Source organism: Ursus maritimus, unplaced genomic scaffold (assembly GCF_017311325.1).
Source record: "Ursus maritimus isolate PB19 unplaced genomic scaffold, ASM1731132v1 scaffold_2, whole genome shotgun sequence".
NCBI lineage: Eukaryota > Metazoa > Chordata > Mammalia > Carnivora > Ursidae > Ursus > Ursus maritimus.
Window position 1 is genome coordinate 25,601,143 of NW_024424452.1, and position 26,909 is coordinate 25,628,051.

The window sequence follows — 26,909 nt, forward strand, 5'->3', positions numbered from 1 at the left end:
AGGAACTGGCAAACCATTTCTCAAAGCCTCAACACTTTCGCAGAGCACTTGTAAGACACACATTTTTCATTTTAAACATACATAAGCCATTCTAAGAGGCAGTTTATCTGACGTTCCATCAGTGGGAACTCTTAACATGTCAGCCCTTCCTGCAGACGGCTGTAATGGAAAGGTAACTGACAAGAATCAGCACCCGGAGGCCATGCCTGATCCTGGGACCCTGCTGCAATCATGAATGGAGAGCTGCATTGCCATTCAGCCCTGCGTGTGTGAGCGCGCACATGTGTGCAGTCTATCTGATTGTATTTTAATTTTCTGAAATCTGGTTGTCCTCAGATGCCACGAGACATCTCAAATGAGCAGAACATTTGGTTAACCAAATTCCACATCCCCTTACAATGACTGATTACAGTTAGTTATTTGATTTGCTTTTGGGGGGGACAAGAGGACGCCTGCTCTGGATGACAGAGAAAGACTGAAAAAAGTAGAGATAATTTAAGCGAGAGAGCCACATCTTTGCTGCACTGAGGGCTGCATTCAGAGATTTCTCCCTGATCTTTGCTACTTTGTCTCTATTTGATGTTGAGCAAGTTCCTGGAGCTGGGTGAGCCTTCATTTTCTAACCTGCAAAATGGGGATAAAAATGGCATCTGAGCTGGCCGTGTGTTGTGGGAATGACACCCACAGGGCCTGGCCTATGGCTGGGGCTCAGCATACGGAAGGGCTCAGCAGGACGTACCCACACCGTCTGCTTAGAAAAGCCACAGGAAAGGCAGGCCCACCACCCGCACACCCCCATCCTTTCATCCTACACGCCTGTGTGCCCAGCGCTACTCTAAGTTACACACGTTCAAGTCCCTTGTCGGTAAGCTACCCCGGGACAGGAACCTTGTCTGACTCATCTCTATTTCCCCCGCGTTCGACACAGGCCTGAAACATAGTGCTAACAGCTAGTGCCTCGTTCTCTTCTGAGTCTCCTTGCTCATTCCTGAGTGGCTCATAGAAACCACTCAGCCCACATGTGCCGCGTTCCAGGAGGGCCTTTGATGGGGACTCCCCTTCCTACATCTTTGCCTGTTCAGCTCCTGCTTGTCTTTGCAAGAACTGGCCCAGTGTCAGTTCAACTGAACAAGTGCGAGTATAAAGGAGCACTAAACTGAACTGAACCGTATTGATAAGCTCAACTTTCCCTCTGTGTGTAGGGCTGAGAACAGCCCCCCCCCCATTCCACTCTCCCCTTGGGTTTGTGCAGATGAAGGCTTTGACCTATAGTAGTAATTTATCTATTCCAGTTTCACCAGATGGGTGTCCCTAATGCACCAACAATAAACTCAACAGTATGTGGAGTGCTTAAAATAATGAGACTCGAGACCACAGAGCTGTCGGTTCAAGTCCTGGTTCTACCACTTACTAGCTGTGTGGCCTCGGACAGGTGATTTCTGCCATTTGAAGCTCAGTTTCCTCCTCTTTAAAATAGGATGATAATGCCTACTTCATTGGGTTGCTGCAAGGATTACATGAAGTGAGAAGATGTTCACTATCGTTTGCAACTGAAAAACCCAGGCTGATACAGACGCTGGTGCTAGGAGTGGGATGATGAGGGGCGGGCAGAGAAAAGCAACAGACACAGACTGGGTAACCCGGCCCGCAGAATGCTACGACGTTAGCTGCTGTTCCCACTGCTGCTCTAATTATTGTTACTTCTCCAGGTGGCGGTTCTATATTCAGCTGGGGGCAGCATGTTACAAAGATCTCCATCCCCTAGAACTTGAGGTCAGGTTGGTTCCGATTTCCGCCCCAGGGCAGGACTGAGCTCGTAGGACAGCTGACTGTCGCCTATCACCTTGGGCAGCCTGCCAGGTTCACTTGCCTGTCTGTGCTGGAACAAGGCCAAAATGCACTGCAACACAGAAGAGAAGACACACACGCCTCCATGGAAAAATAAACACCACAGCCACCTCTGCAAACCTCAAGGGGACGCAGATTCTTGGCTCAAGAGACTAGAGGATGAGGACATGCTGCATCTAGCATATTCTTTCCCCGCAGATTCTAAGCCTGTTTGTTTATTTCAGAGGGTTGCTGAGAAATTATACAAGACATCAGGCTATTTCAAAAGAGGACATAGGCTTCCGAGGTAGTAATGTGGCAGTTCTTAGACCCAGAAAACTTGTGACGTGTCCTAAAAGAGACTTCATCCTATAGATGAGCAGTTCTTAAACTATGTCTGGGGCAGCCCTATGTTCCGCTGGGGCAGGAGGGCCTTAGGACGGCTCACTTGCAATTTCCCCAGAGAGAAGGCACTGTCATCTACTTTCCACACTGGGTCAAGTTTGTAAAAGATTAGTAGCTTAACTATAAAAGTTCAAACATGATGAAAGAAGATGACCAATTCAGATTCTAGTTTGGCGGGGGCAGGGAGAGCAGAGGATAGCATATGGCCAACACTCTATAGCAGGACTGGCGGAGCTCTGCCCTCACTTGACTGCCTGCCCTTGGGCAGGAACACTCTGGTGGAACAGCCCTCTTGCCTTCCGAGCAATGGGCTTCATCATGACAGGACACATTCCGTAGAGCTGTCTTGAAGATAAAGAGAATGATGCATGTAGGCTAACCACTTAGCACAGGTGCTTGGTTAGGGTTAGGGCAGGTATTAGCCATGCTTCTGTTGGGGCTCTGAATTATATTTCCTTTCTCCTTCCCTCCCCCTCCCTGCTTTCCTTTCTCTCTCGCTTCCTTCCTCCCTTTTCTTTCTGTACACTTTTGAGCATTTCTAAGTGCTCACAATTGTGTTGAATTCTGACATTAGACACGGATTCAGCTTTTTAAACCACGTCAATCACTTTGAGTTGCATGGACCTGTTTCAACAGGGGTAACTTAAGCCCTGGTTTTATCTGACTATACATGAGCTCAGGCTTCTGGCTCCTTCGGTAAAGGTAATTTGTTTACAGGTGTTCCTGAAGTATTTGCTCAGAGGTAATACCTTGCTCCTTCTCCCCTCGTGTTCCTATAGTCACTGATAGAGTGTTCCTTAAGAAAAAAAAAATTTAATGTCACCTGGGACTATTCCGAACACCCGATTACATAGGTGCTGGTACGAGTTCACTGATCACTGATAAAAAATTTTCCAGTGCTGGTCCTTCAATATTTACATGGTTTGGATTGTAAAAGAGGATTATGCTGTAAATTGTAAAACAGGATACACGCCAGATGGGAGCAGGTCTGTTTTGTTCACATCACTATATCCTCATTCATTCAGTCAGCAAATATTAATGTTAGACCTACTACACGTCAGGTACTGTTCTAGATGCTAGAGCGGCAGCAATGACTGAGAACCAAGTCTCTGTGAGAACTGATCCCTGCTGTCTCAAGGCATTCCCCGTATGTCTTGGATTAGCTTCTCTCCTGTGCATCACGAATGGTACCAGTCACGTAGCATCCTTGTAGGAATCCAGAAATAGTCATTCTGATTATTTTCTGTGTTCTGAGGTTCTGATGAGGACCCCCAGCTCAGAAAGGCTTGGCCAGCACAGTATCTGGCACCTCATAGTTGCTTAATACCTAAACAGACAGATGTTGAGTGGAATCCCAAAGGCTGTGCCAGGTTCCTGAAATGGAACTCACAAACGCACACAGAATCCCTTTCACGCTAAGGCAGGTGCCCAGGCAGGTACCCATGTGAGTGACAGCCAGATGTGCCGTGGTTCTGCAGGGACATTGCTCTGCCTCGGGTCACCTGGTTTTGAAGCCTGCTGTGTGATCTTGCACGTTATTTCCTCCCAAGCCTCAGTGGCCACGTCTGAGTTGGGCAGAGAATCAATGCGATCACGTGCGTGAAGGCAGAGCCCCGTATCTGGCACATAGGAAGTATCTGACTATCCCAGAGCTCTTGTTACTGATTCCCTCCGAGGGATGGACAAGGATGGCTGGCTTCCCTGGGCACACCACGCTGCAGCATACCGCCAGCACGTGTTCCCCCGGGGGGAGCCAAGCCCTTGGGATGCTGACACGGCCCGAGAGCTTGAGAACAAAGCCAAGACCAACCTCTCTCTATGGTTGGTTCTCTTGCTGGTCCCCAAAGGGCTGAGATCGGCCAAAAAAGGAACCCCTTTTTACTATGTCTTCCTTTCCTCTGTTAGACAGTTGAACCACATATGTTAAAAAGTCACCATAATACCCAGAATTGAAAACAGGTGTTCAAACAAAAACTTCTATATAAATATTCATAGCAACACTATTCACAAAAGGCAAAAGGAGGAAACAATCCAAATGTCCACTGAGGGATGAATGGATAAACCAAATGTGGTATATCCATACAATGGAATATTATTCCGCCATAAAACAGAGTGAGATATGGACACCTGCCGCCGTGTGGACGGACTTTGCGAACATTATGCTAAATGAGACAAGCCGGGCACAAAAGATCACATATTACATGATTCCACTCATGTGAAATATCTGGGATAGGTAGATCCACGGACATTGGTGATTCCCAGGGCCTAGGGACAGGGCGGGGAATAAAGAGCAACTTTGGCCGTAGAGTTTCCTTTGGGGGTGACTAAAATGGCTGGCACTGGAGTAATGGTGAGTTCCACAACACTGTGAATGCACGGAATGTCTATCACTCATGGTGATTTCTATCAGTTGAACCCCATATCTCAAATGGAAAAAGGGGTCATCATAACATAGCTACAATACCAACCGTGCTTGGTATATCGTAAACATTTCATACACACTATGCATTTATCCTTCCAACTTCTCTAGAAAGGGGAGCGTGAGCTCCATTTTACTATGGACAGACTGAGCTTCCCCAAGCTCGGCTAGCTTATCCAGGAACACTGCTGCTGCCGCTAACTACTGACGACAGACGTCACCGGCTCCAGGAACGTGATGCGGACGCACTTGCATTCTGCCTTCCCAACAACCTCACGTGGTAGTTACTATTGTTCTCACCTATTTTGCAGATGAGGAAGGATTGAGAAGTTACATGATCTGTGCAGGCTGAGACAGAGGCAGGGACTTGCACGGGCCACCTGACCTCAGAGCCCCAGGGCTGCGGCACAGAGGCTTAGCCATGGAAACCGAGGGAAGGTGGACAGCACAGGGTCTACCTCCGGCCCTGTTCACGGAAGACGGGGACAGCTTAGTTACCGGCCACACGCCATCAAGAGATCATTTGGGGAGGTGCCTGGGTGGCTCAGTCGGTTAACTGCTTGAAGGTCGTCCCAGGGTCCCAGGATTGGGTCCCCAATCGGGCTCCTTGCTCAGTGGGGAGTCTGCCTCTCTCTGCTTCTGCCCCTCCCTCTGCTCGTGCACATGCTCTCTCAAATAAAGTAATAAAATCTTAAAAAAAAAAAAAAAAAAGAGAGATCACTTGGGATTCAGACCCTCCCCCAGGCTATAGAGAAGCCAGCAGGCAGCTGGACAAGTGTGACATGTCAGCGTGTCTTGGCCTCCTGGGCTCCCACATGGGGACCCCCTCTGTGTCCATGCTGGCATCTCCAGTTAAGTGGAGAAGCAGCGGAGCCAACATGAGGATTTATGAGAACCCACCATGGCTCATTGTTCTTCTGAAATTGACTCTCTCGTGCTTTGGAATGTTTTCCATTTTCATGGTGGGGAAATCTGAAAATGCCTCTAGCTGAGAGAAATAAGTAAAGACAAAACTTTGCCACTAGTCTTCAATCGAGGAACAAGCTCAGAGACGCTTTGAATAGTTGTGGAAGTGGAGGACGTGGGACATGCGATCGGTGAGCCTTCCGCCACACGGGAATAAATGACTACGAGCATGGCGGCCCGGGGGCACTGCAGGGGATGGCCACTGACCATTCGTTTGCTCCTTTGGTCCTCCCGGTGGGGAGGGCTCGCTGAGCCCCTGCTATGTGCCAGGCACTGTGCCAGGCACTAGAGACCAGCCTCAGCAAAAGAGCTTTCACTTCTGCATTTGTGCAACTGGCAACCTGGTCAACTGGCCAGGGCAGGTCAGCCTGTTGTCCTGATTTATTGAGCACTAGCTCTGTGTCCGGCAAGGCCCTTCAAATTCCACAGCTTAATCCACACCTCGAAGGCTGCGGTAGGTAAGTGTGATGCTGTCCATGTTCCAGATGAGAAGGCTGAGGTATGCAAAGGATGAGCCACTTGCTCAAGAATTGGGTCCAGTACATGGGACAGCTGGATTTGAACCCTGCTGAGTCCCCAAGTGCACACTTCTGATCCCTCTGCTACACTGCCCGATGGCCTGAGCCCCCAAACTCCTACCAAACAGAGAACGGAAAGGGGGTTTCTGGGTCCAGCTCCAGGTTACAACATCTCCCCAGGAACCCCAGGGCACGGAGACTGGGAACACTGTGTGCTGCAGAGAGGCCCAAGAGAGAGAAAAATAGCAATGAGACCACAGGGGGGACTAGCCTGCTGAAAAAGTAATTACCTGAGCTAAAATGCACATATCCGCTCACGGAAAATACTAGCTATCATATTCCTCCCCTCCAGCGGCCTGGTAGAGTTCTTTACTTTTTTTCCTTCCTTTTCTCCCCACCGCTGAGAAACTAACTAGGACCTAATGCAATCTCATCAGGACACTTTCCAACATAGAACTTTCCCAAGATAACCTGTTGCTTTTAGGCAAAACTTGGGCTCTCAGGGTCCCAAGCCATCTGGGCCCATCTAACTCTTCCAGCCTTGTTCTGTGTGTTTATCCCCTTTCCACACCCTGTCTACATAAGCCTCTCTTCGCATGATGCACGGTCCATGTTCCCTCACGCCTCAGGGCCTTTGCACATACAGCCCCCTCCGCCCAGAACACTTATCATCCGTTGTTCATCCGGTTAATTCCTTCTCCCCGTTCCACTCACAGCTCCAGGGAAGCTTTCTCTGACTCCCTAGAAGAGAAATGGTTGTACGCATGGTGGTTTCCTGTATGTATGCAGGTAAACTGCCTTCCGAACAGTGTCATAAAGATGTGACGATTTAATGGTCAAATCTGCGATGGCAGCGATGTTAACTACCCTATTGGTAGCTGTAACGCCAGCTCTTTCCAAATGTCTGGCACACTGTATGTTTCCACAAGTGTGTATTGACTGACTGACTGTATGAATGAATGAGTCAATCGATCGTGAGGTCCTAAAGCTGGTATTTCATGAGAAGGCATTTCGTGATCGCCTTGGTTAAAAATCTCTCTCTTCCTCAATCAACATCACAACCCATGGCAGACTCACGAGACCCATTACAGAACGGGGGCTCAAATACCTCTAGGTGGGGCACGGGACCCACAAGATCAACCAGATTTACAGAAGGCACCACAAGTCCACGTGCCTAGTTGCTCTGGGAAATCTCTGAGAATTAGCTGGCATTGGGGCATTCATCAGCAACTTGCCAAGGAAAGATAAACGAGTCTTGCGCTTTCTAGGGGAGCAGGAAGCGGGGTAAGCACCGAAATCGATGCGTCTCGGGATTCAACGTCATTAACCTTTTTGATTCAGACTGAGGAAGGCGGCACAGGATGAACTACGTGCTAGCGGGCACAAGGTATTTCTGACGGGTGTATGCCAAGAAGGCTGGAAGGTAAGAAGGTACAGTCTTCTCTGGCTGACAAATAGTACGGGGGGCTGGAAAAGCCTGTAGTCATCGAGGACCCCTGTGTCATGTCCCCTCCCGGCTGGCCTGGTCAGGGGATGCTGAGGAGTGAGCTCTATTTCATACTTTGTTTTCCAGCTCAAGTTTAAGACTGGTAAGCCACGCAGATGCAAAAATAAGGCAAAAGGGGACTGCTGTTTTATGTCAAGTTCAGCCACCCAGGGCTGGGTGGGAGTCCAGGCAAGGGTCCGGAGGAAGTTCCCGGAAGCCCTTCGCAATCTCTACCACTCTCCCTCCACCCAGGTCACCAAGTCTGAAGCATGGAGTGGATTGCAAGCTGGCGCCTGGGTTGGCAAAATCATCGGAGATGATCCAGAAAGGCCCTGCATGGGAAGATGGGTGGTGGGCGGGGAAGTGAGTTTGCAAAGGCTGAAACGTGTGTTCTGGGCTGGGCCATTATCTGAAATGTGGGCGATGCGGCGGAATGGCGTAGAGCACGGGTCTGTGAACTACGGTCTGCCACCTGCTTTTGTCCGTGAAATTTCATGGGAACGTAGCCATGCCTATTTGTGTATGTGTGGTCTGTGGCTGCCGTGTCACTCTAGTGGAAGAACTGTGTCATCGTGACAGAGACCGTTTGGCCCGCAAAACTGAAATATTCACTATCTGGCTCTTTATAAAAATGTTTATTGACCCCGGCCATTATGTGTCTCTCTGTGGTCATTCATACACCTTCCTCACAACTGTTAGCCATGCCCTCCTTGTAAAGTGCCTTCCTGGCCCGCCCTCCTCTTTCCACGCTGTGTTTTCCCTGGGACACATTTCTACCTGACCTATTATCCACCAGCTTATCTACTGTCTCTCCCCCTCACTGGCATGGGGGTGCCTCAACAGTAATGTGCTTTATTCACTGCTGTATCCCAGCACCCAGAAGACCACCCAGCATACAGCAGCCACTCAATAAATATTTGTGGAATGACTGAAGAGCCACTTACCCTGTGTATATTTGCTTTAACATTTTCTTATTTGGATCAAGTATGTATACATATATTTTTTCCTTTTTTTTTTTTTTTTTTTTTAATTAAGTAGGCTCCATGCCCAGCTCAGGGCCCAACGTGGGGCTTGAACTCACAACTGTGAGATCAAGACCTGAACTGAGATCAAGAGTCAGACACTCAACTGACTGAGCCACGCAGTGCCCCTAGAGCAACTATATATATATATAGACAGACATGTATTTTTTAAAGATTTGAGAGACAGAGAGAGAGCGTGCACACACAAGAGTAGGGGGAGGGGCAAAGGGAATGGATCTTCAGGCAGACTCCCTGCTGAGTGCGGAGCCCGATGCGGGACTCAATCCCATAACCCACGAGATCATGACCTGAGACAAAACCAAGAGCCGGATGCTCAACCCGACTGCACCCCCCAGGTGCCCCTAGATCAATGATATTTTTAAAGAAAATTTCAGCTTCAGAAATCTGGGGGGTATTAGGTCTTCCTAAATAATAAAACTGTCAGAAATGTCTGCGTACCGCTTTAAATCATCTTGCCCACCCCCAGGGGTCTGTGGATCAAATGTGGAAAGCCCTGGCTTGTGGCTGAGGACATGGGGAGGTTTAGGCCTGAGCTCCGTCGTGCAGTAACTGTGCAATGTTGGACAAGCCCCGTCCCTTCTCTCTCTAGTGGGGATGCGGAAGGTCCCACCTCACCTGGCGGCCAAGAGGTTCAATGAGATCAGGGAAGTGCTTGGCCCAGTTCCCTGCACACACTCAGCGCAGAGTGTACAGAGGCGGGGACACCGGGTGGGGCGTGTCCCGTAGGTCAGTTCATGACCAGGATGGGCCTCTCGCTTCTCCCACCTGCAACCATCGCTCCTGGTGAACGGAGCCCCGCTCAGACGCCGCCCCACCACATCCCAGCAAAGCAATTTGGATTAATGGGACTATTTAGCTGTAGGTGTCCAGAGAGCGCATTGTTTAAAGTAACTTGTTAGAAACTTCCCCAGGGCGGCCAACTTTTAAACAAAGATTGACTCTGTAATCAAAAACTGCTTGGCCTTAAACCACATTCCAGCGTCCCAAAGAGCACAATTACAATGAGAATGGGGTGGCAATGTTTGTGCCCCTGGCTGGGTTTGCCAAGTAATGCTGACTGATGAACACAATTAAATTGCACCAGGGAGAATCCTTCTCTGGAGGAGCAAAGGACACGGGAGACAGGCGGGGGCTCTTGGCACCATTTCCATTCCTTCTCCACAAGTGAACACAACACTGATGTGGCATTCCACGTGGGCCCTCACCCTGGGAAAACTGGCTGGCACCACCGATTGACCCCCCCCTTTCCTCATCCTCTACTTTCTGATGAGGTGGTGTTACGGGCAATGGACCAAGGTCAGAACCGGGGCTCCCGATGCTCCATCAGGAGCAAAGGAGGCAGGGGGCGAGTCTAGGGACCGGGCTCTCCGCCCTGGCTTCTGTTCATGACGCTATCCCCCAGGCTGTGGACCCACCCAGATGTCCCAGTCACTTTCTGACCCTGCCCGGGGGGCCCTGCAGCAGCCAACAGGTTGGCCAGAGGTAGACTACTTGAGGCTGGGGAGAGGGCTGGGGTGTGAGGATGGTGAGGAGGTTTAGGGGTGAAACTATGAAGGAACATTCCAGCTTGAAACTTGAGGGCGATTTTGCAGCCGCACTGATTCAAGAGTAAGCAGACTGGAGAAGAACAGGGGTATTTCAGCCCACTGAGGTCACGCAGGCTGATAAACACTAAGGGTCTTTTGAAGCAGCCTTGCAGGAGGAAAGGCAGATGGAGGCCAGGGCGGCTCGAAAGCAGATGCATCCAAACGTTGCTCAGCTCCAGGCCAAAGCCTTTGTGACCCCCGCTACGACCCCATTGCTCAAAGGCATGCGCGTGCGCCCTCTGGGTCTGCATCTCATAGCAGGACCAGGGCACAGGGAGAGACAACAGAGGAGAGAATAAAGAAAGTTACCACAAAAAAGGCTAGATTTTTTTTGGTCTAGAATTAAGAACTGCCCAGGATGTTCAGCTTTCCTAACAGTAACAGTAACAGGACCACTTCCCGAGCACCGCTAACGAACGCCCAGCTCTGGATGAGGTCCTGCGTTTCAGTATCTCTCATCTCTACAATGGCCGTCTGAGGAAATCGCTGTGGGGTGGGGGGGTTCTGGATGGCTTCCCATAACAGGCCCCCATCTGCCCATCTCCTTCCTAGGTTCTCCCAAAGGGAGAACGAACTGATGGTATGATTCATCAGTGCCAGAGAGCTTGCCTGGCCCGCTTATCAGGGGCTGGGTTACCATCTGGTGGAAGCCTCCACTACTGTTCCTGTTTCTTCCCTCACACTGCAGCTGTACCTGACTCCTTGGGGTCACGGTCACGCACATTTTGCGGTCTGCCTCTTCCATTCACGCAACAGGGTGGATGCAGTAAGCTAAGGTCTCCCTGGCACGCTGGGCCATCTCTCTCTCTCCTCTGCGCCCTCGGCAGGGCTGGGCATCCTCATCCTGACCCTCGGATGGCAGCAGGGAAAAACACCAGGCCCCACAGAGGTGCTGGGCCTGAGCCGCTGGGCTCGAACCTGGCTGCTTATCAGAGAGCTTGCAGAGCTGGGCGGAAGGCCGGGCTTGGATTCCCTCTTGGCTACTGTTCCTCACGGGGCTCCCTGACAAGTAACATGAACGTCTCCCTCTTACAGGTGAGAAAACCGAGACGCGGGAAGGTTGGAATCACCTGTCTCAAGATGACAGAGCTAGTCAGGGACGGAGACAGGTCAGGCTGACGGCACGGCGCCTCTCATGGGCCGTGGGCAACGGTGCAGAAAATGCCCGCTGCCCGCGTCGGTTAGGTCTTACTGTGGAACAATGTGTATTTGGAGGGACAGCAGCCGTTCTTTCTGAATTACGCTTGCTTGAGGCTAACAATTAAATGAGTGAGAATTCCCCAGGCCCCGCAGTCCAGCAGTTTGGGAAGAGGCTAAAGACCGAGATCAGGAGGGAAGAGGATTATGATGGAATTTGAAAGCCTGGGCGGTCCCAGCTAATGCAGGACAGCTATACTCAGTGCCTGCCTGGAGCCAACAGGACTGGTAGAGCCCCGATCTTCTATGAGCCAGAGAGGGAGAGAGCCCATCTGCACCTGCGACTGCGCGAGCCATGGTGGTCACATGGTGGGATCCGTGCTCTTGAGCAGAAAGCACGCTGTACTTGGGAGTCACTGAGCCTGCGCTCAAATCCCGGCTTGGCCACTGCCAATCTGTGTAACCTTGGGCTGGTCACTGGAACCCGCTGAGTGTCGTGCCCTTCTCTGCAACCCCCACCCCCTGCCCCATACAGCGGGACTGAAGCAGACAGTGATGGGGTTCTCAGCAGCTGTTGCACGCGGATGACCCTGGATTCAGGCTCTGGTGTGCACTGCTACTCTCTTGGGTCCTGGACATTTCTGCCTTCCGGACTCTCCTCCAGATGGAGAGAACATGGATTTAGATGGGGCAACGAGGAGGAGAGCTTTGTTCCCGTGCTGTCCAGTGGGTGCACTAGACCTGCTGGTGGAGAACACAGGTCTTTTTTCCCCTGCGGTGATCAAAGCAGCATGGGTTCAAACCCTGGCTCTGATCCCCTCCGGCTGTGAGACATGGGACAAATTCCTCAACTTCCCTCGGCCTCAGTTTCTTCATCTGGAAGATGGGATGCGGCCACACCGTCTGCCTTCAGATAACGCATTGGCCAGGGATCCCCTGGATGGCACGTACTCATGAAATGCTAGCTGGCATGATGAGCTACAGGAGTCTGGGAGACCCTGAGGGGATCCCCCAGACATCTACTTTGAGCGTCCACTCCTGACTGCTCTCCATGCTGGGCAATGACTCCGAGTGGCAGCAAGAGGGAGGGAGGGAGGAAATATAGTAATAAAATCCACAAGTTTCCATCTACGTCCCCAGTGACTGGATCTTAACCCTGTCCCTTGGGCCTGTCTCATCCAAACCTCGGTGATCATCAGTGAAAAGGGAGTGGAAACATCCCCTGACCTTTGAAGACATGCTGTCCCTCCAGGTTGCCCTGGAGACTCATCTTCCCCTGCAGTTAGATTGGGGGGGGCAAGGAAGGAGCTAACGAAGAATAAGAGACTCTACAGTGCAGATCCCCCGCACTGTGGACCACCCTGGGCTCACAGCCAAATTCCCCAGGTGCACCTGGAGCATCCCAGGATGCACACCAGCCCTGCTCCTGGCCATTAGTGGGCAAGCCGCAACAGTGAAGGCTTGGCTTTCCCACAAGCAAACACACTCAATGCACTGGCTGGGAGGACGGCCGAGGTAGGACATGGCCCATCCCCCAGACACACAGAGCCGCTGCCCAAGGGAAGGAGAACTCTGGGCTTTGGGGAGGGAAGCACTAGGAGGAAAATACATGGCAAAATTCCATGCATGGTCAGACTGGGATCTGGCGAGACCATTGGACATTTGTTACTGAACTGGTAGCATCCAGTCTCTCTCATTTGGTTAAGGACACCACGGTTCTCTCTGTGGAAGTACTTCTACCCCGCAACACAAACGTCTCTAAGGTCTGTGGAGGCAGGGTTTTTGGTTGCCTTGGCTTCACTACTGTACCTCGAGCATCTACGACTGGGCTGCTTGATACTGCTATTTCTTTACATTTAAATTAAAACCAAGCCACATTTAAAATTAGGTTCCTCTGCCCCACAGGGCACATCTCAAGCCTTTTTTTTTTTTTTTGGTTTCATTTCAGGACCCTACTAGTCACTTGTGGCTAGTGGCTACTGAAGCAGAGAAACAGTCACAGAACATTCCCATCACCAGACAAAGCTCCGGCGCACGGTGTGGCCTGGCATCTAGAAGGATCTTAGCACGTGGTGACTGAATGAGTGAACACCCAAAGTCCTCTACGGTCTGTGGGCCAAAGAACACAGGACTCAAGATAAAACCAACTCTTTTCCCCAGGACTCTGCATTTTTTTCCCCCCAGTAATGACAGAATGGGAAAACAAACAAAACAGCCGAGCAAACAGACAATGTGGCTGGGATGTATTTAAGCCAAACAGCGGCTTCCTTTGGGTGAGACAGTCACATCATTCTTGCCTCTTCCCTGCCACTTTCTTATCCTTCCAAGAACGTCCTTCCTTATCTGCGACAGTGAAGACAGTGTTCTAAACCGATATGACCACTCTTGGCTTCCTAAAGAGCCTCAGTGCTTTTCCACCAAGTCCCACGAGAACTCCAAGCACTCGGGCCTCACTCCGTTTGTCCGGCGGACGCTCTGGGTCAGTCCTGGCCCCCCAGAGAGCCCAACGGGCTGTCCAACCTCAGATATGGCTCAGGAGACCCAGAACAGCTGGCAAGAGGAAAGCCAACGGCGTTTCTGCAAAGGCAGGAGTGTGCTTCGTCAGGCTGAAAAATAACAGGGCTGAGGAAATGATTATTTTGCTACCAGATGCAAACAAAACTGTTAACAGCATAATTACTGGCGTGTTTTTCCAGTTTCCTTGTGAACAACAGCCTGAGAAGGTACACCCTTTCTGACTCACACAGGATCTGGGCAGAGCTTTCCTTGGATGGTGTCACCCCAGGGTCTGAGGGTCTTAGAGGATGTGAATCTCTGAACATCCGAAGAACAGAAGTGGCTGGATGCTAAGAAAGTGGCCACCAAGAGGGTCGGTCACACCCAAGGCCCTGGGTGTTGGGCCCCCCCAACAGGACTTCCCGCCAAGTACTGAGGCTAACGTATTTTCCAGGATAGCATTTACGTTCCTATTTATTACTGTAATTAGGCCACTACGTCTCTGTGTCTCTCCTAGATCAGGGGTTTGCAACTCTTGCTGTGAACTCCAACCACCGGTCAAGCTTGAAAAAATACCCAGATTCTTGTTTCCCACAAGGAATTTATATTCAGCTGGTCCGGGTGGGGTTGGGATATTTTAAAGAACCTGATATTCATACATATATTTTAAGTAGGCTTCAGGCCCAGCATGGAGCCCAACACCAGGCTTGAACTCACGACCTTGACATCAAGACCTGAGCTGAGATCAAGAGTCAGATACTTAACCGACTGAACCACCCAGGCGCCCCTAAAGAACCTGACTTTTTAAAGATATTTTGAGGAAAACGTCCAAGAACTACACAGACCCCTGACTATCCCCTGCTGAGAACCGACCTGGCTGTGGCAGGACCCTGTCCGTCTTGCTGCCTGCTGTACCCGCAGATAGGTGCTCAGGAAATGACTGCTGAATGAAGGAGACCAGTGCCATCCCAACACGGACGGCGAGAGGACAGTCTGCAAGGACTGCCTTCTGAGGGGGCTCCAGACAGCCCCACCCCCTCCCACAGGGCAGGTGCATCCTGTGCTCGGCCCAGCAAGGGGTCACGGGAGGCTGTCCAGGGCCGACGGGCAGCCCCCCTCCTCAAAATTCCCATCCACCTGGAACCTCAGAAGATGACCTTATTTGGAAAGAGGGGCTTTGTAGATGCAATTAGTTAAGATGAGGTCATACTGGATTCAGGTGGGCCCTAAACCCAGTGACTGGTGTGCCCCTAAAAAGGGCATGTGGGAGGGAAAGAGAGAGAGAGACAGGAAGGAAGCCCAATGAGGACGGATGCAGAGAATCGTGTGATCCCTCTACGAGGCAAGGAGCACTACAGGCGGCCGTAACCACCCGAAGCGAGAAGATGCAAGGGAGGACTCTCGCCTGGAGTCTGCAGAGGGAGCACGGCCCTGCCGATGCCCTGATTTCACATTTCCCGCCTCCAGAACCGTAAGGTCATGGAGGTGGTTGCAAGCCACCCCGTCGGCGGGAATTTCTCTCAGCAGCCCCAGGGAGCTAGGACAGAGCTAATGGTATGGACAGAAGAGGCAGGCGGGCAGGGGAAGGAAGAGGGGCCCAGGCCTGGCAAGTCTCCTTATGGGCTTCTCCAAACTCCATTTCCTTCCCTCCCGGCCCCCACGGCTCTGCTCTACCTTACTGCCCTTCCCTCTCGTTCCTGCACCATGCTGGCTCTTCCCTACCCCAGGGACCTTGCATATGCTGTTCCCTTTGCCTGATAACCTCCACTCTGTTTTTTTTTGCATAGTGGGCCCCATTTCAGGTCATGGTTTGAACACACTCTTCAGAGGCATTTCATCTACTGTGACCACTCAAGTAGGACCCCTTCTTACTCTCCATCATGACAGTAGGTCATTACTGAACTTACAGGATCTCTGTTTCTTCCACAGATTATAAACTCTCTCGGTGAACGAGCGAGGCCCTTCCACTGCTCCATCTCCTAAAACTAGCACAATGCCTGGAGCTCAGCCTGGACTCAGCAAGGATGGGATATGTGAACTACACACTTGCTTCAGTGCTTCCAGAAGGGGGCTGTGGCGGCTGCTTTGCCAGATGGCCTTGAAGCTCCAGCCCATTTTCAGGGTCTGGCTCAACCTCTGTCCTCCTTGGGGACTCTGACGACCCAGGAGCAATGAGGGTGTGATTTGGGCTGAGACGGAGGGGATCACAGGTGGGGTGTCCATGAGAACGATGGCAGACCCAGATGGAGCGGTGAGGCAGAGCATATGGGTTTCCAGCCTCTGGTGAAGAGGTGAGCAGGCGCTGCTGAGCAGAATGGGAAATGAGATGGGGGACTGATACGGGGTTGGCAGAAGTTCTAGAAAAATCATTGGAAAGTCATGATCCTGTGGGGAGACAATTCCCTGCAGCCAACCTCCTGGTTCTACTGAGAGCTACGCCAGCTCTTCAAAGCTTTCAAGGGTCACCGGCTCTCTGCTTCAGGAGTCTGTGCTCCTTAAAAAGAACAAGAAACACTTCACACCTATTAATATGGCTACTATCCAAAACCCAGAAAAACGACATGTTGGCGAGGGTGTACAGAAATTGGAACCCTTGTGTGTTGCTGGTGGGAACCTTTGCGCAGCTGCTGTGGAAAATGGTATGGAAAGTCTTCAAAATATAAAAATAAAAACAGAACTACCACATGATCTAGTAATCCTACTTCTGGGGGTATCCCCCCAAAAATTGAAAGCAGGGAGGTGAAGAGATATTTTTACACTCACGTTCATAGCAGCATTGCTGACAGCAGAAGAGAGGTGGAAACAACACAAGTGTCCACCAGTGACGGATGAATGGATAAGCAAAATGTGGTACAAATACGCACACGGTGGAGTATTACTCGGCTGCAGAAAGGAAGGAAATTCGGACACCTGCCGCAACACGGGTGAACCTCAAGGACATCATGCTACGTGAAATAGGCCACTCAGAGAAACCCAAGTACAGTACAATCCCATCTATATGTAGTCAAATTCACAGAAACAGAAAACAGAGTGACGGCTGTAGGGAACCAGGCAGGGGAGAATGTGGACTTGTCACTTAATGGGTATGAAGTTTCAGTTCCTGCCAATTGGCTGCACAGTAGAGCCAATGAATGTACTCAACACTCCCGAACTGGACACTTAAAAAAAGGTTAAGATGGTAAATTTTATGTGATGCGTACTTTACCATAATTAAAACTAAAAGAACAAAGAGGGGTCTCCAGCCATATTCTTTCACGGTGCACCCCCCGATCCCCAGGCTGCTCCCTTCTGCCAGAGGCTTGTGCTGTCCTGACTGCAGGCCATTCGGGCATCTCTGCACCAGCGCCTCCCCTGGAGTCTCCCCGGTAAGGGGTTTCATGCAGGGTGGGGCCCTGGTCCCCAAACAGAAGGCGGCTGCCGGGCTCTGCATGGCGGAAGGCTACATGGCTGCTTGTAATCGGGAAGCTCCTGATGACTTCTGGGACTCCTGCCTCCGGAGAGGACTGGAGACCACCCAGGGCTTTCTAGGTGTGGTTCTGGGGTCAGCAGAAATAACCACCCCCTTCCCTGCTTACTTCTGCACTTCCACCTGTGTCTCCCTCCCAACTGTCCCCCACGACGGCCTAAGTGATCTCTCCATATCGCAAATAGGATCTCTCCTCGTTAAAACCTCACAGTTCACAGCTAAGGATTCAACCGCCCACCAGGTGATCCGAAGTCGCTGCAGGGACCGGCCTGGACCTACGTCACTGTGTTTGCTCTTTGTGTTTCAGCCACATTAGCCTTCTTCCAGCTACTCAAACATGCCACGGTCCCTCCTACCACCAGGCCTTTGCTCATGCCATCCCCTCTCCCAGAACGCTGTCCTGGGACCCCTCATGAGTCTGATGGGAACTACCACCCATCACGCCCACCTCAGTTCACAGACTGCCTCTTCAGGAGGCTGTCCCAGGCCCCCAGCCCAGCTGAGCTTCACTTGTTGGGTGCTTCTAGAGCCCTCCTTCCTTCCTTCAGAACACCTGCCTTTCATTGTAATGATGCGTTCACCCACATCATCATTCGGCTTAATGTCCATCTCCCCTCTATTAGTAACAATGGCTGTCACCTAGACAGTGCCGTGTGCTAAGCACTTTATGTACCACTACTCATTTAACCCTCTTAGCAACCATATGGGGTGGTGGTGCTGTTCTTGTCCCCATTTTACAGATGAGGTGATTGAGGCACAGAGACATTAAGTGATTTTCTCAAGTCCAAATTCACACTGCTAGTAAAGGGAAGAGCTGGGATTTGAACCCAGGTGGTCTGGCTCGAGTCTGCGCCCTTGGCCCCTCTGATGAGGGCAGGATCTACGTACGCTTCTCCTCATGGCTGACTACCTGTTGTCTAGCACAGTGTCTGGGCCCCTGGCAGGAGCTCAATACATATTTGTTGAGGGACTGATGAAGTCAGAAGGAGCCCCATCTCCTGAACTCCTCTGTGGGAGGAGAAGACTGTTTTCATTCTTCAGTCGGCTGGACGTCTGCCTTCGGCTCAGGTCATGATCTCAGGGTCTTGGGATCGAGCCCTGCACGGGGCTCTCTGCTCAGTGGGGACTCTGCTTCTCCCTCTGCCCCTGCCCACCGCGCCCCACTCATGCTCTCTCTCTCTCTCGCTCTCTCAAATAAACAAATAAAATCTTAAAAAAAAAAAAAAAAGAATCACTAGGCAGACTCAAGGACTGAAAAGGGAGCAACTGTACACAGAAAGGGCGTCCGTACTGGTTAATTTAACTTCAAATCCGAGGCTGACTAGGATGTATGCTAAGCATCACCAACGGTCTGACCTCCTGCAAAACTGACCAGAGGTTCTGCTTTAACGCTAACCTCCTTCACTTTTCTTACATGGTGGACGTTATGTTTTGAAGGAAGAGCATTAAGACAACACACATGTGAAAGGCCCCAGCAGAGGGCGTGACACACGGTAGGTGCGCAGTAAATGTCTGCTGGATCCGGATGTGAGTTTCGCCCGATCAGTGCTCCGGAAACGTTGGTCTTTAGGACAGTAGAGAAGCCCGGGCACCTGCTTCCTGTCTTTATGCGCCGGCGTTTCCTGCCGAGGCACCGCAGAGCTGCTCTGAGGCTCCTGGCCTCGGGCTCCGCTAGTGTCTTAACACAGCAGTCTGGGTCTACGGACAGGTGTTATTTAAACGTCCACAGAGTGGGACCTGCTGGGATAGACCTTACAGCAGTGGATCCCTAAGAAGCAGGATGAGTAGATCCCAGATTTAGCTTGAAAAAGGTCAACACTGTCCCCCTGCCACCTACATGCACATGTGTGCGTGTGTGCACACACGTACTTGCACACCAGACAGAATATGAGCCCGGAGGGGCCGTGCACACGCTCCGCTCTCCTTCCATGTGTGTATGAGCTGACCCAGGGCCTAGTGAAGGATGGCCAGTGTGGGGTCTCTTACTACGAGCCCAAACCAAGCCTCTGGTGCATCTAACTACAGTCAGCCAGCGCGGCTTCCTGCCTTAGTAAGTAGGATACACGCAACAGAACCATCATATCCTTCGATGACTCAAGACTGAGCAGGGTGTCAGCGTTTGAAAACATCTATTTTCATCCATGCACTGGATGTATAACCAACTCCAGCCGGGGCCTACAGGGGCCAGCGCGTCATGTCACAGAGCAGGGAGGTTGGAATTCTTTAAACACACGGAGCTTGCATATTCCAAATACAGGACCGTGCTTTGCATTCACAAACAAGTTGGTTCTGTCCTGTTTTTCTTGAGACATTCAGTCTTCATCGCCCCACTTTGCTGTTCCCACTTTTAAGAGAGATGTGAGTTCAGCTAATATTTTGCTAGTCTCTTCATGAGTACAGGGAGAAAAGAAAGCAACATGTTGAGGCTCACATGATTCCACTGCTACAATGATAACAGCCTGTATTTATCCAGCACCTTCTATGTGTCAGGCACTGTGTTAAGGCCTTAATACACAATATTTCATTGACGCTTCCCAATGTTCCTATGAAATAGGTACTAAGCATTGTGTCCCTTCCTTAGGTGGACAAACTGAGATGCAGAAAGCCTGCTCCCATGGCCAGGGTGAGGGCTCAGAATCTCCAACAAGGCTACATGCATCCAGGGCCTACACAAGGCTGGGGGCCAGTAAGTATCAGTGAGTCCTTATGGCTCAAGAGGGGAAGAGTCTGGCTCCCCAGTTACAGCTGGGAAGGGGCACACAGAGAGGTGGTGTGAAATCATACAACAGCTCAGAGCAGCCATGTTGGGTGGGTTCTGCCCTCGGAAATCCCCTCCATTTTCAGAGCCTCTTAGAGACTTCTGACTTGGGCCCTCTTGCCCCTTTGAGGAGGCTCCTAAGTTTGCTCACCCTTCCTGGGACGGGAGAAGTAGCGGTTTTGGAAGCTACAGATGGAGCGGCAGATGGGAAGTGAAAGCCTATCCGAGTTGCCCAGGATAAAACCATTCATCTGCAAAATTCATATGCTTTTGCATGGGGCGACTTCACAGAAACAAAAGCAAGAGAGGAACCAGGAGTGCTTGACGCATAAAGTGCCCCTGGCCACGAGGCTGGCAAACTGAAGTGGGCCGAAGAACGGGGGGCGGGGTAGCTGGAAATGACAGTAGTGGGGGCAGAGGGAGGGAAAGACAGATGGACCGAGGCACAGAGAGACCTGGAGCATTAAAGCTAAAAAAAATCTTGAAAAATTCCAGGATTCTCTTCTCTGAAACCTAAAAGGGGTTTGGCATGTGGTCTAGGAAAGGATTCCCTGGCCCCTCGGACATCTAGGAGCTTCAGCCTGGGATGCAGCTCAGGAAGGAACAGTTGCCATTTACTGAGCATTTGTAAGTGCCCGACGCTCTGCTAGGTTCTACGATCAGATCCCGGTTTCACAAAGACTGAATTTCCTTGCAGATGGACATATGACTAGTGAAGCGGCAGAACTCAGACGCGAACCCTAAGCCATCTGCTGGCCTCTCAGCACCCACCCTCTGGGATGATGAAGTGCTAGAGATCCTGATATCCTGGCCCAGCTAACCTGGTTGAGTCCATGGTCGTGGCAAATCAACACAGGGCCCCTAGGGGGCAGCCTCGTGACCTGGCGGGAGTCTCCTGGAGAGGGCCATGGGCACAGGAATGCCCACCTGACCTCAAGAAGTCTCTGGCAGAGTGCCAGCCTTGACCTAGGCTGAGGTGACCTCTGGGGTCTCCACTGGAGGTCTAGAGGAGGAATGAGCAGACTTGGGACCACAGGTGACCTTCCTACCTCCAAGGACCTCCCTCATGTCATTCCCTGCTGCCAAGTCGTGCAACCTCTACCCTGCCCAGCTTGAGGGGTGGGACTGTCTCCTGCTGCGCTCTCTATGGAGCCTGGGGCCATCTTGCCACTCTGGGCCCGGCTGGTTTCCTCAAGGGCCAACTTCAAGAGGAAAGAACACCAGCCTTGGAATGGGACAGAATCGGTTCTCATGGCCACTCTGCCATGTATTTCGTTCATGACCTTGGGTCCCAGGTTGCCCTTCTGTAAAACAGGTTTGCTTCGAGGGTTGAAGGAAGGGTCTGCCTCATTAGCTGTTACAATCAGCATTTGGGGATGTTTTTGAACTCAGTTCTTTCTTGGAAGACAGATGGAGAATGTCTTAACTCACCCCTGCCCTGTGCTCTCCACTCGCTTCTCCTCATTCTTTAGTTTATTATACTCCCTCCATTTTTGCATTTCTCAAATGCAGCCAGGTCATCTCTGACCCATGTCTCGTCCAGACTGTTCTCTCTCTCAGGAAACGTTCTCAATTGGAAGCAATTTTACCCCTTGGGGACACTGGGCAATGTCTGGGAATATCTGTGGTTGTCCCAAGTGAGTGGGACAGCATGACCAAATCTAGTGGACCGAGGCCAGGGGCTGCTGCTAAATGTCCTGCCACACACAGGACGGTCTCCACAATAGTCGCCCAACCTAGTATGTCAGCAGTGCCCAGGTGGGGAAATCCTAGTCGAGAAAGAGCTCTTTCTCATTTGCCTGACAAACCGTTCTTATCCTTCAGTTCTCTAGTCCAAACTTGGCACATTCAGAGGCCTTTCTGACCACCTGACCCTGTCCCCTTACCCCCCACCCCCTCACTTTTTGTTTTAGCTCTTTCACGCTTTGCATGGCGCCTTTAATTCCATTTTCCCAACTAGGGGACGTGCTCCATTAGGTAAGGCTTGGGGCGAGTTTGCCCACTAAATGCCAGGATAGGGCCTAGCATTGGAGTTGCTTAACACATGTTTGTGGAATGGGCACCTGAACAAGTGAATAAGTAAATAAGTAAAAATCCACCAGCCGTGTTTCATAATCCGCTTACCCTTGCTCTCCTATGAACAAAAGAAAAACAGCTATCTTTCTAACGACCAATAATCTTTCTCAGGTTCAAGGGTGCCAGATGGACCCTGCTTAAATGACCAAAGATTGTGCCTTCCCCCGGTCCCCTCCGGGGCCCAAGGGCTTCCCAGCAGAGAAGATGCCACCAAGCTAAGGACGGAAGGAGGCGCCAGGAATCGCGCTGTGAAGGAGACCGAGACCATTTCTAGCTTTAAACAGAGAACGTCCCTCTCTGCCTGGATCTTACCTGGTTCCTGACTCAACACCCGAGTTCCTGGGGCTGTGTGGCCTCAACTTTGATGACATGAAGAATGATGGGTAGTATCTGAGGCGTGACAGTCACCTGGATGTAAGCTTAAAAGGGACGCGCCCTGAAATTTTTACAGACACAACTACATGATGCCCGGGGAGCACTTCAGCGTGGAAGGGAGGGATGGTGAGATACACTAGCACTGGCCATGGCCTGATTCGAGCTGAAACTAGGGGACGTGTACGTGGGGGTTCACTATACTGTGGCCAGCATTCTGCCTGAAAACTACCCGGACTAAAAAAAATTTTTTTAAAGATGCCTTCGTCTGGCTCTTGTGGGAGTGCTGTCCTTACAAGATGCCCTCGTGCCATCAGAGGAAGGAAGGCCCCACCCTTCGCTCCCCATCCTCTTCTCCCTTTTTAGCCGCACCAATAAATCAGGATGGAAGACACAGTCAAGCAAAGAGCAGCCTTCTGGCAGGAAATAAAGTTCATTTTCTTGCCTTTTTTTTTTTTTTTTTTAAACCTTACAAGATCTTTAGAGGGGTTTCCTTTGCTTATGGCCTATTTTCAAGAGCAGATCAATGTTTGTGCCAAGGGACAGACCTTTCTGGTGGCATCAGAGTTTCTTGGTGCCTCGGGGCTGCTGGCTGCTTGACCAGGTCCACATGACTGTGGCCAAGGACCCACAGGCGTGCCCCGGGCGGGTGTTGGAGAGTAGCTCCCCATTTTATAGTTTCACATGAAACCTCCAATTTTAAAACACAGATAGGTAAGCCGTTCTTTTGGACAAGTTCCTAGCAACCAACACACACACGCACACACACACAGACCGTGGGCCTCAAACAGCCCCAAAATGTGTCTGTGACTCAGCCGAAGCCATCATAACAGACCTCCCTTCCTCCCCTCTGCTCCCCTTTCCAACACAGTAGTCAGACCTGGTCCTGCCTCGAATCAAACATGCCAGCGACTCCTATGTTCTAGAAGCAACATGATCTCACCCCATGATTCTCTCTGACCTCTTACTACTCTATCCCTCACCTCCTCTGTTCCAGCCACCCGGAGCCGCCTTGTTCCCCCAGCACAGCAGGTGCATGCCCACCTCAGGACCCCGCAGCCGCTGTTCCCTCTGACTAGATGACTTTCCTGGTCCCAGGGACTTGTTCCTCCTCCTGATCTTCTCGGGAAGGACTTCCGCAGGCATTCTTGCTAAAATTACAACTCTCCCTACTGCTTCGTTCTGCTTTATTTTTCTCATGTGCCCTTTGACCAATTTTGTCTGTTGTCCTCCCCCTACTTAAACAGAAGCTCCGGGAGGGTAGGGGTCTTTCCGTCTCTTCCACACCCTGAACGTAGTGGGGAAAACCATGTGCTCAGGTCCAGTGTGGATCCCAGGCTGAAAGACCACATGTGCCAGGCCTCTGTGGCCCCTCACTGAGGCACAGTGCCTCTCCAGACGGGCGGCAAAGCGCCTGCGCCCCTGGCTTCACGGCGAGCACTAAGGAAAGCGGGAAGAAGGCTGCCTTACCTGATGGGGTAGTCGGCGGCGCTGAGGTTGATGAAGAAGTCCCAGGGCCAGTCGGTCATCTCCAGGAGGTCCCGCATGCTCTGCAGGTATGTGGACAGGAGGCTGGCTCCCCCCCAGATGGTGGCCATCCTCCAGGGGGTGACGCGAACGTTGCCGTACTGTCTGGCGAACTGGAGCACTTGCCGATGCAGGTAATTGGAGCGCTTTTCCCGGGACAGAAGAAGTGACATTCAGCAGCTCAGAACATGGGCAGACGTGCCCCTTGCCCCCTCTCTATCCCTTCCCGTCTAGGTGCATGGCTTCTGAACAGAGAGGACTTCGCCAAGGGACTGGCTCAGGCCTGGGGCGTCTTTCTACAGCGCCATTTGAAACCTTACGATTTTTAAAAATTTACTTTAGTTATTTGAAATGCAGACTCCCAGGCCTTGTCTCTGAGCTAATGTCTCACTAGGCGTGGGCTGGTGCTCCGGACTCTGCGTTTTTAAAGATTGATGCATGTGGTCTGAGGATGACAAGCTAAGAAGTATGACTGTGTCTAAACCCGGTGAGTATTTTGAGGGGTGGGATTCTCCACTGCCCTCTCTCTCACAGGCCTGCTGCGATCAAGGATCCCCTTTTGCCTTCTCGATGAATGACCTCATTGCGTCAGGTCAGCAGACCAGGACACCTCAGGGCTCAGGAAGCCTGCTGCAGGGTTTTGTAAATAAAGTTTTATTGGAACATAGCCACACCTACGCACTTCCGTATTTCTCAGGGCTGCCCTCACACTACAAAGGCAGAGCTGAGTCGCTGTGGCAGAAGCATATACCTGCAGAGCCTAAAATATTTGTCGTCTGGCCCTTATGGGAAACGTGTGCCCACCCCTGGGAGAGCCGTCCTCACAAAGGGGCTGGAAGTGCACAGGCCAGCAGGTCAGTGAAGAAAAGACATAAGAAAAACATTTATAGAGAAAGTCTAAAGTCACAGCTGGGAACTCTGAAACTAACACACAAATACACACACACACACACACACACACACACACACACTCGCTCTCTCAATTTCTCTCTCTCTCTCTCCCTCTCCTAGACAGAATGCTCCGAGGAGAGGCCGCTGATCAGCCTATAAGCCTTGCCTGAAAGGGAGGCCAGCCTGCAGAGGAGCAGACAGACTGGCGGAGAAGGCCAGCAAGGGGCGACCAGAGGGGGCCTCACCTTGTCCACGTGGATATAGTAGAAGTGGTCCTTGTGGTAGATGGCCTTGAACATGCGCTGTAGCTGCCGGGAGGCACGGCCGTGGACCACCAGGACGAAGGCGATCCTGACGGGGTTGGCTAGCATATATTCCACGGAGTCCTCATCCCACTGAACGTTCTTGTTGGCTTTGCCTGGGGGAAAACCCGAGAGACCACAGAGGTGGGGTGAGGATCCCAGGTTCTTTGGGGGGAGGACAAGGAGTTTCTCTGATGCTTCATCTTGGGGACTATTTGAAGGGCATGGTCGTCATCCTGGGCTCTGGCACCGAATCCAGCTTAAGCAAGCTTGTCCTGGACCCTTACGCTGTCCCGATACACGTGTTGGGGGGGGGGGGGCTCTGAGGTGCTTAAAGTCATGGTTCCCACCCCGAAGGAGCTTTAAAAAGCTGACAGAGACATAAGTACACATATTAAACCATCCAACAAGACAGGAGGAGATTCGAGGTATCTGTAACCGTAGGGGCAGGAGCAGTTCTGAGCTGGGTAACAGAAGATATACAGAAAGGACAGATAAGATGACATCTACCCTCTTAAATTTTTAAGTTTGCAGTAAGTACTGTTGCTTAGAAGCACCATGTTGTACAGATGTCTACAGCTTGCTCATGTGGCATAAGGAAAGCGTTACCATCCAGTATTTTGGGGGGCATCACCCCCTTCCTCCATTCTTGGTCTCTATGGATAGGGAGGGTCTCCCTCCATTATCAGTGACAGGGAAGGTCACAGAGCTTAAGGCCTGGCCAATCAGAGCACTGCATCTCCCTGGCAACAGTCTGTATGGTTCAGAGGCAGATGTGTGACCCAACCAAGCTAATTAGCCCAGAAGACAGAATTCTAGATGTTTGTTGGAACAACTAGATTAGAGAGGTTCCCTTTCTGGTATACATGAAACTGGAAGATTCGAAGAGCCCTTTTATCCCCACATGGAGAAAGATCGCTTGAGAGGAAACCCAACACAGAGGACGCAACGCCGAACAATGGGATCCTAAGGGCGCCGTGTTGAGTTACTGCATCAGTCCAGCTGGAGATCAGTCACCATCATCTCACAGTTTTCTCCGAAAGCCCAGATCCTGTATCAGACCCACTTGCATCCTCCTGGTTCCAGATGTCTTTTACCCTGGAAGTAGCCTTAAAAACTCCTTTTCTCCTCCTCCCCCTTGCAAACCCTCCCAGGGCAGGGTTTCAAGGGGACACACAGCTTATTGGTTTAGTTCACTACAGTTTTGACTAGAGATCTCCTGCCTCTCCAGCCTGATTTCTTTTGGGTCAAACCTGATTCCTTCTGGATTCTCGGTTTATGAGACCCAGAATATTGTTAGGGTTATAGCTGCAGGTGTCCCAGGATGTCAACTTGGAAAACAGAAAACTGGGAGTGCTTTGTCTGGAGGTCAGGAGATCAGGAGCCTGTCACTGTCACTGGAAAGCTGAATGTCTGCCAAATGAACAAGGCTCCTTCTAGGCTGTTCCAGAGGACAGGATGAAACTAACATGGCTAATGTCCAAATCACATGGCACAGCCTCCGTGGCCTGCGTGGTCTGCCTCCTGAAGACCTCTGCACCTGACTGCCCTACTATCTAACCTGCCACCTGGGCTTCTTTCTTTTCCTGGAGCAAGTTCGTTTCTGCCTCAGGACCTTCCCACTGGCTATTCCT

At 51.2% G+C, this 26,909-nt stretch overlaps 1 protein-coding gene and 1 long non-coding RNA gene across 2 annotated transcripts in view; one reads left to right on the plus strand and one right to left on the minus strand.

The window, feature by feature from the left end:
- Positions 1 to 26,909, minus strand: part of XYLT1 (xylosyltransferase 1) — a 128,017-nt gene that overhangs the window by 50,593 nt on the left and 50,515 nt on the right. Inside the window, exons 2-3 of the mRNA XM_040635270.1 lie at positions 25,219 to 25,391; positions 24,026 to 24,228 (exon numbers count right to left, since the gene is read on the minus strand). Of these exons, the coding sequence (XP_040491204.1) occupies positions 24,026 to 24,228; positions 25,219 to 25,391 (376 nt within the window). The remainder of the gene's footprint in view (positions 1 to 24,025; positions 24,229 to 25,218; positions 25,392 to 26,909) is intronic.
- On the plus strand, positions 5,573 to 8,270 carry LOC103668637. The gene is made up of 2 exons (XR_570123.2): positions 5,573 to 7,558; positions 7,874 to 8,270. It is a non-coding gene; the product is annotated as an uncharacterized LOC103668637 (long non-coding RNA).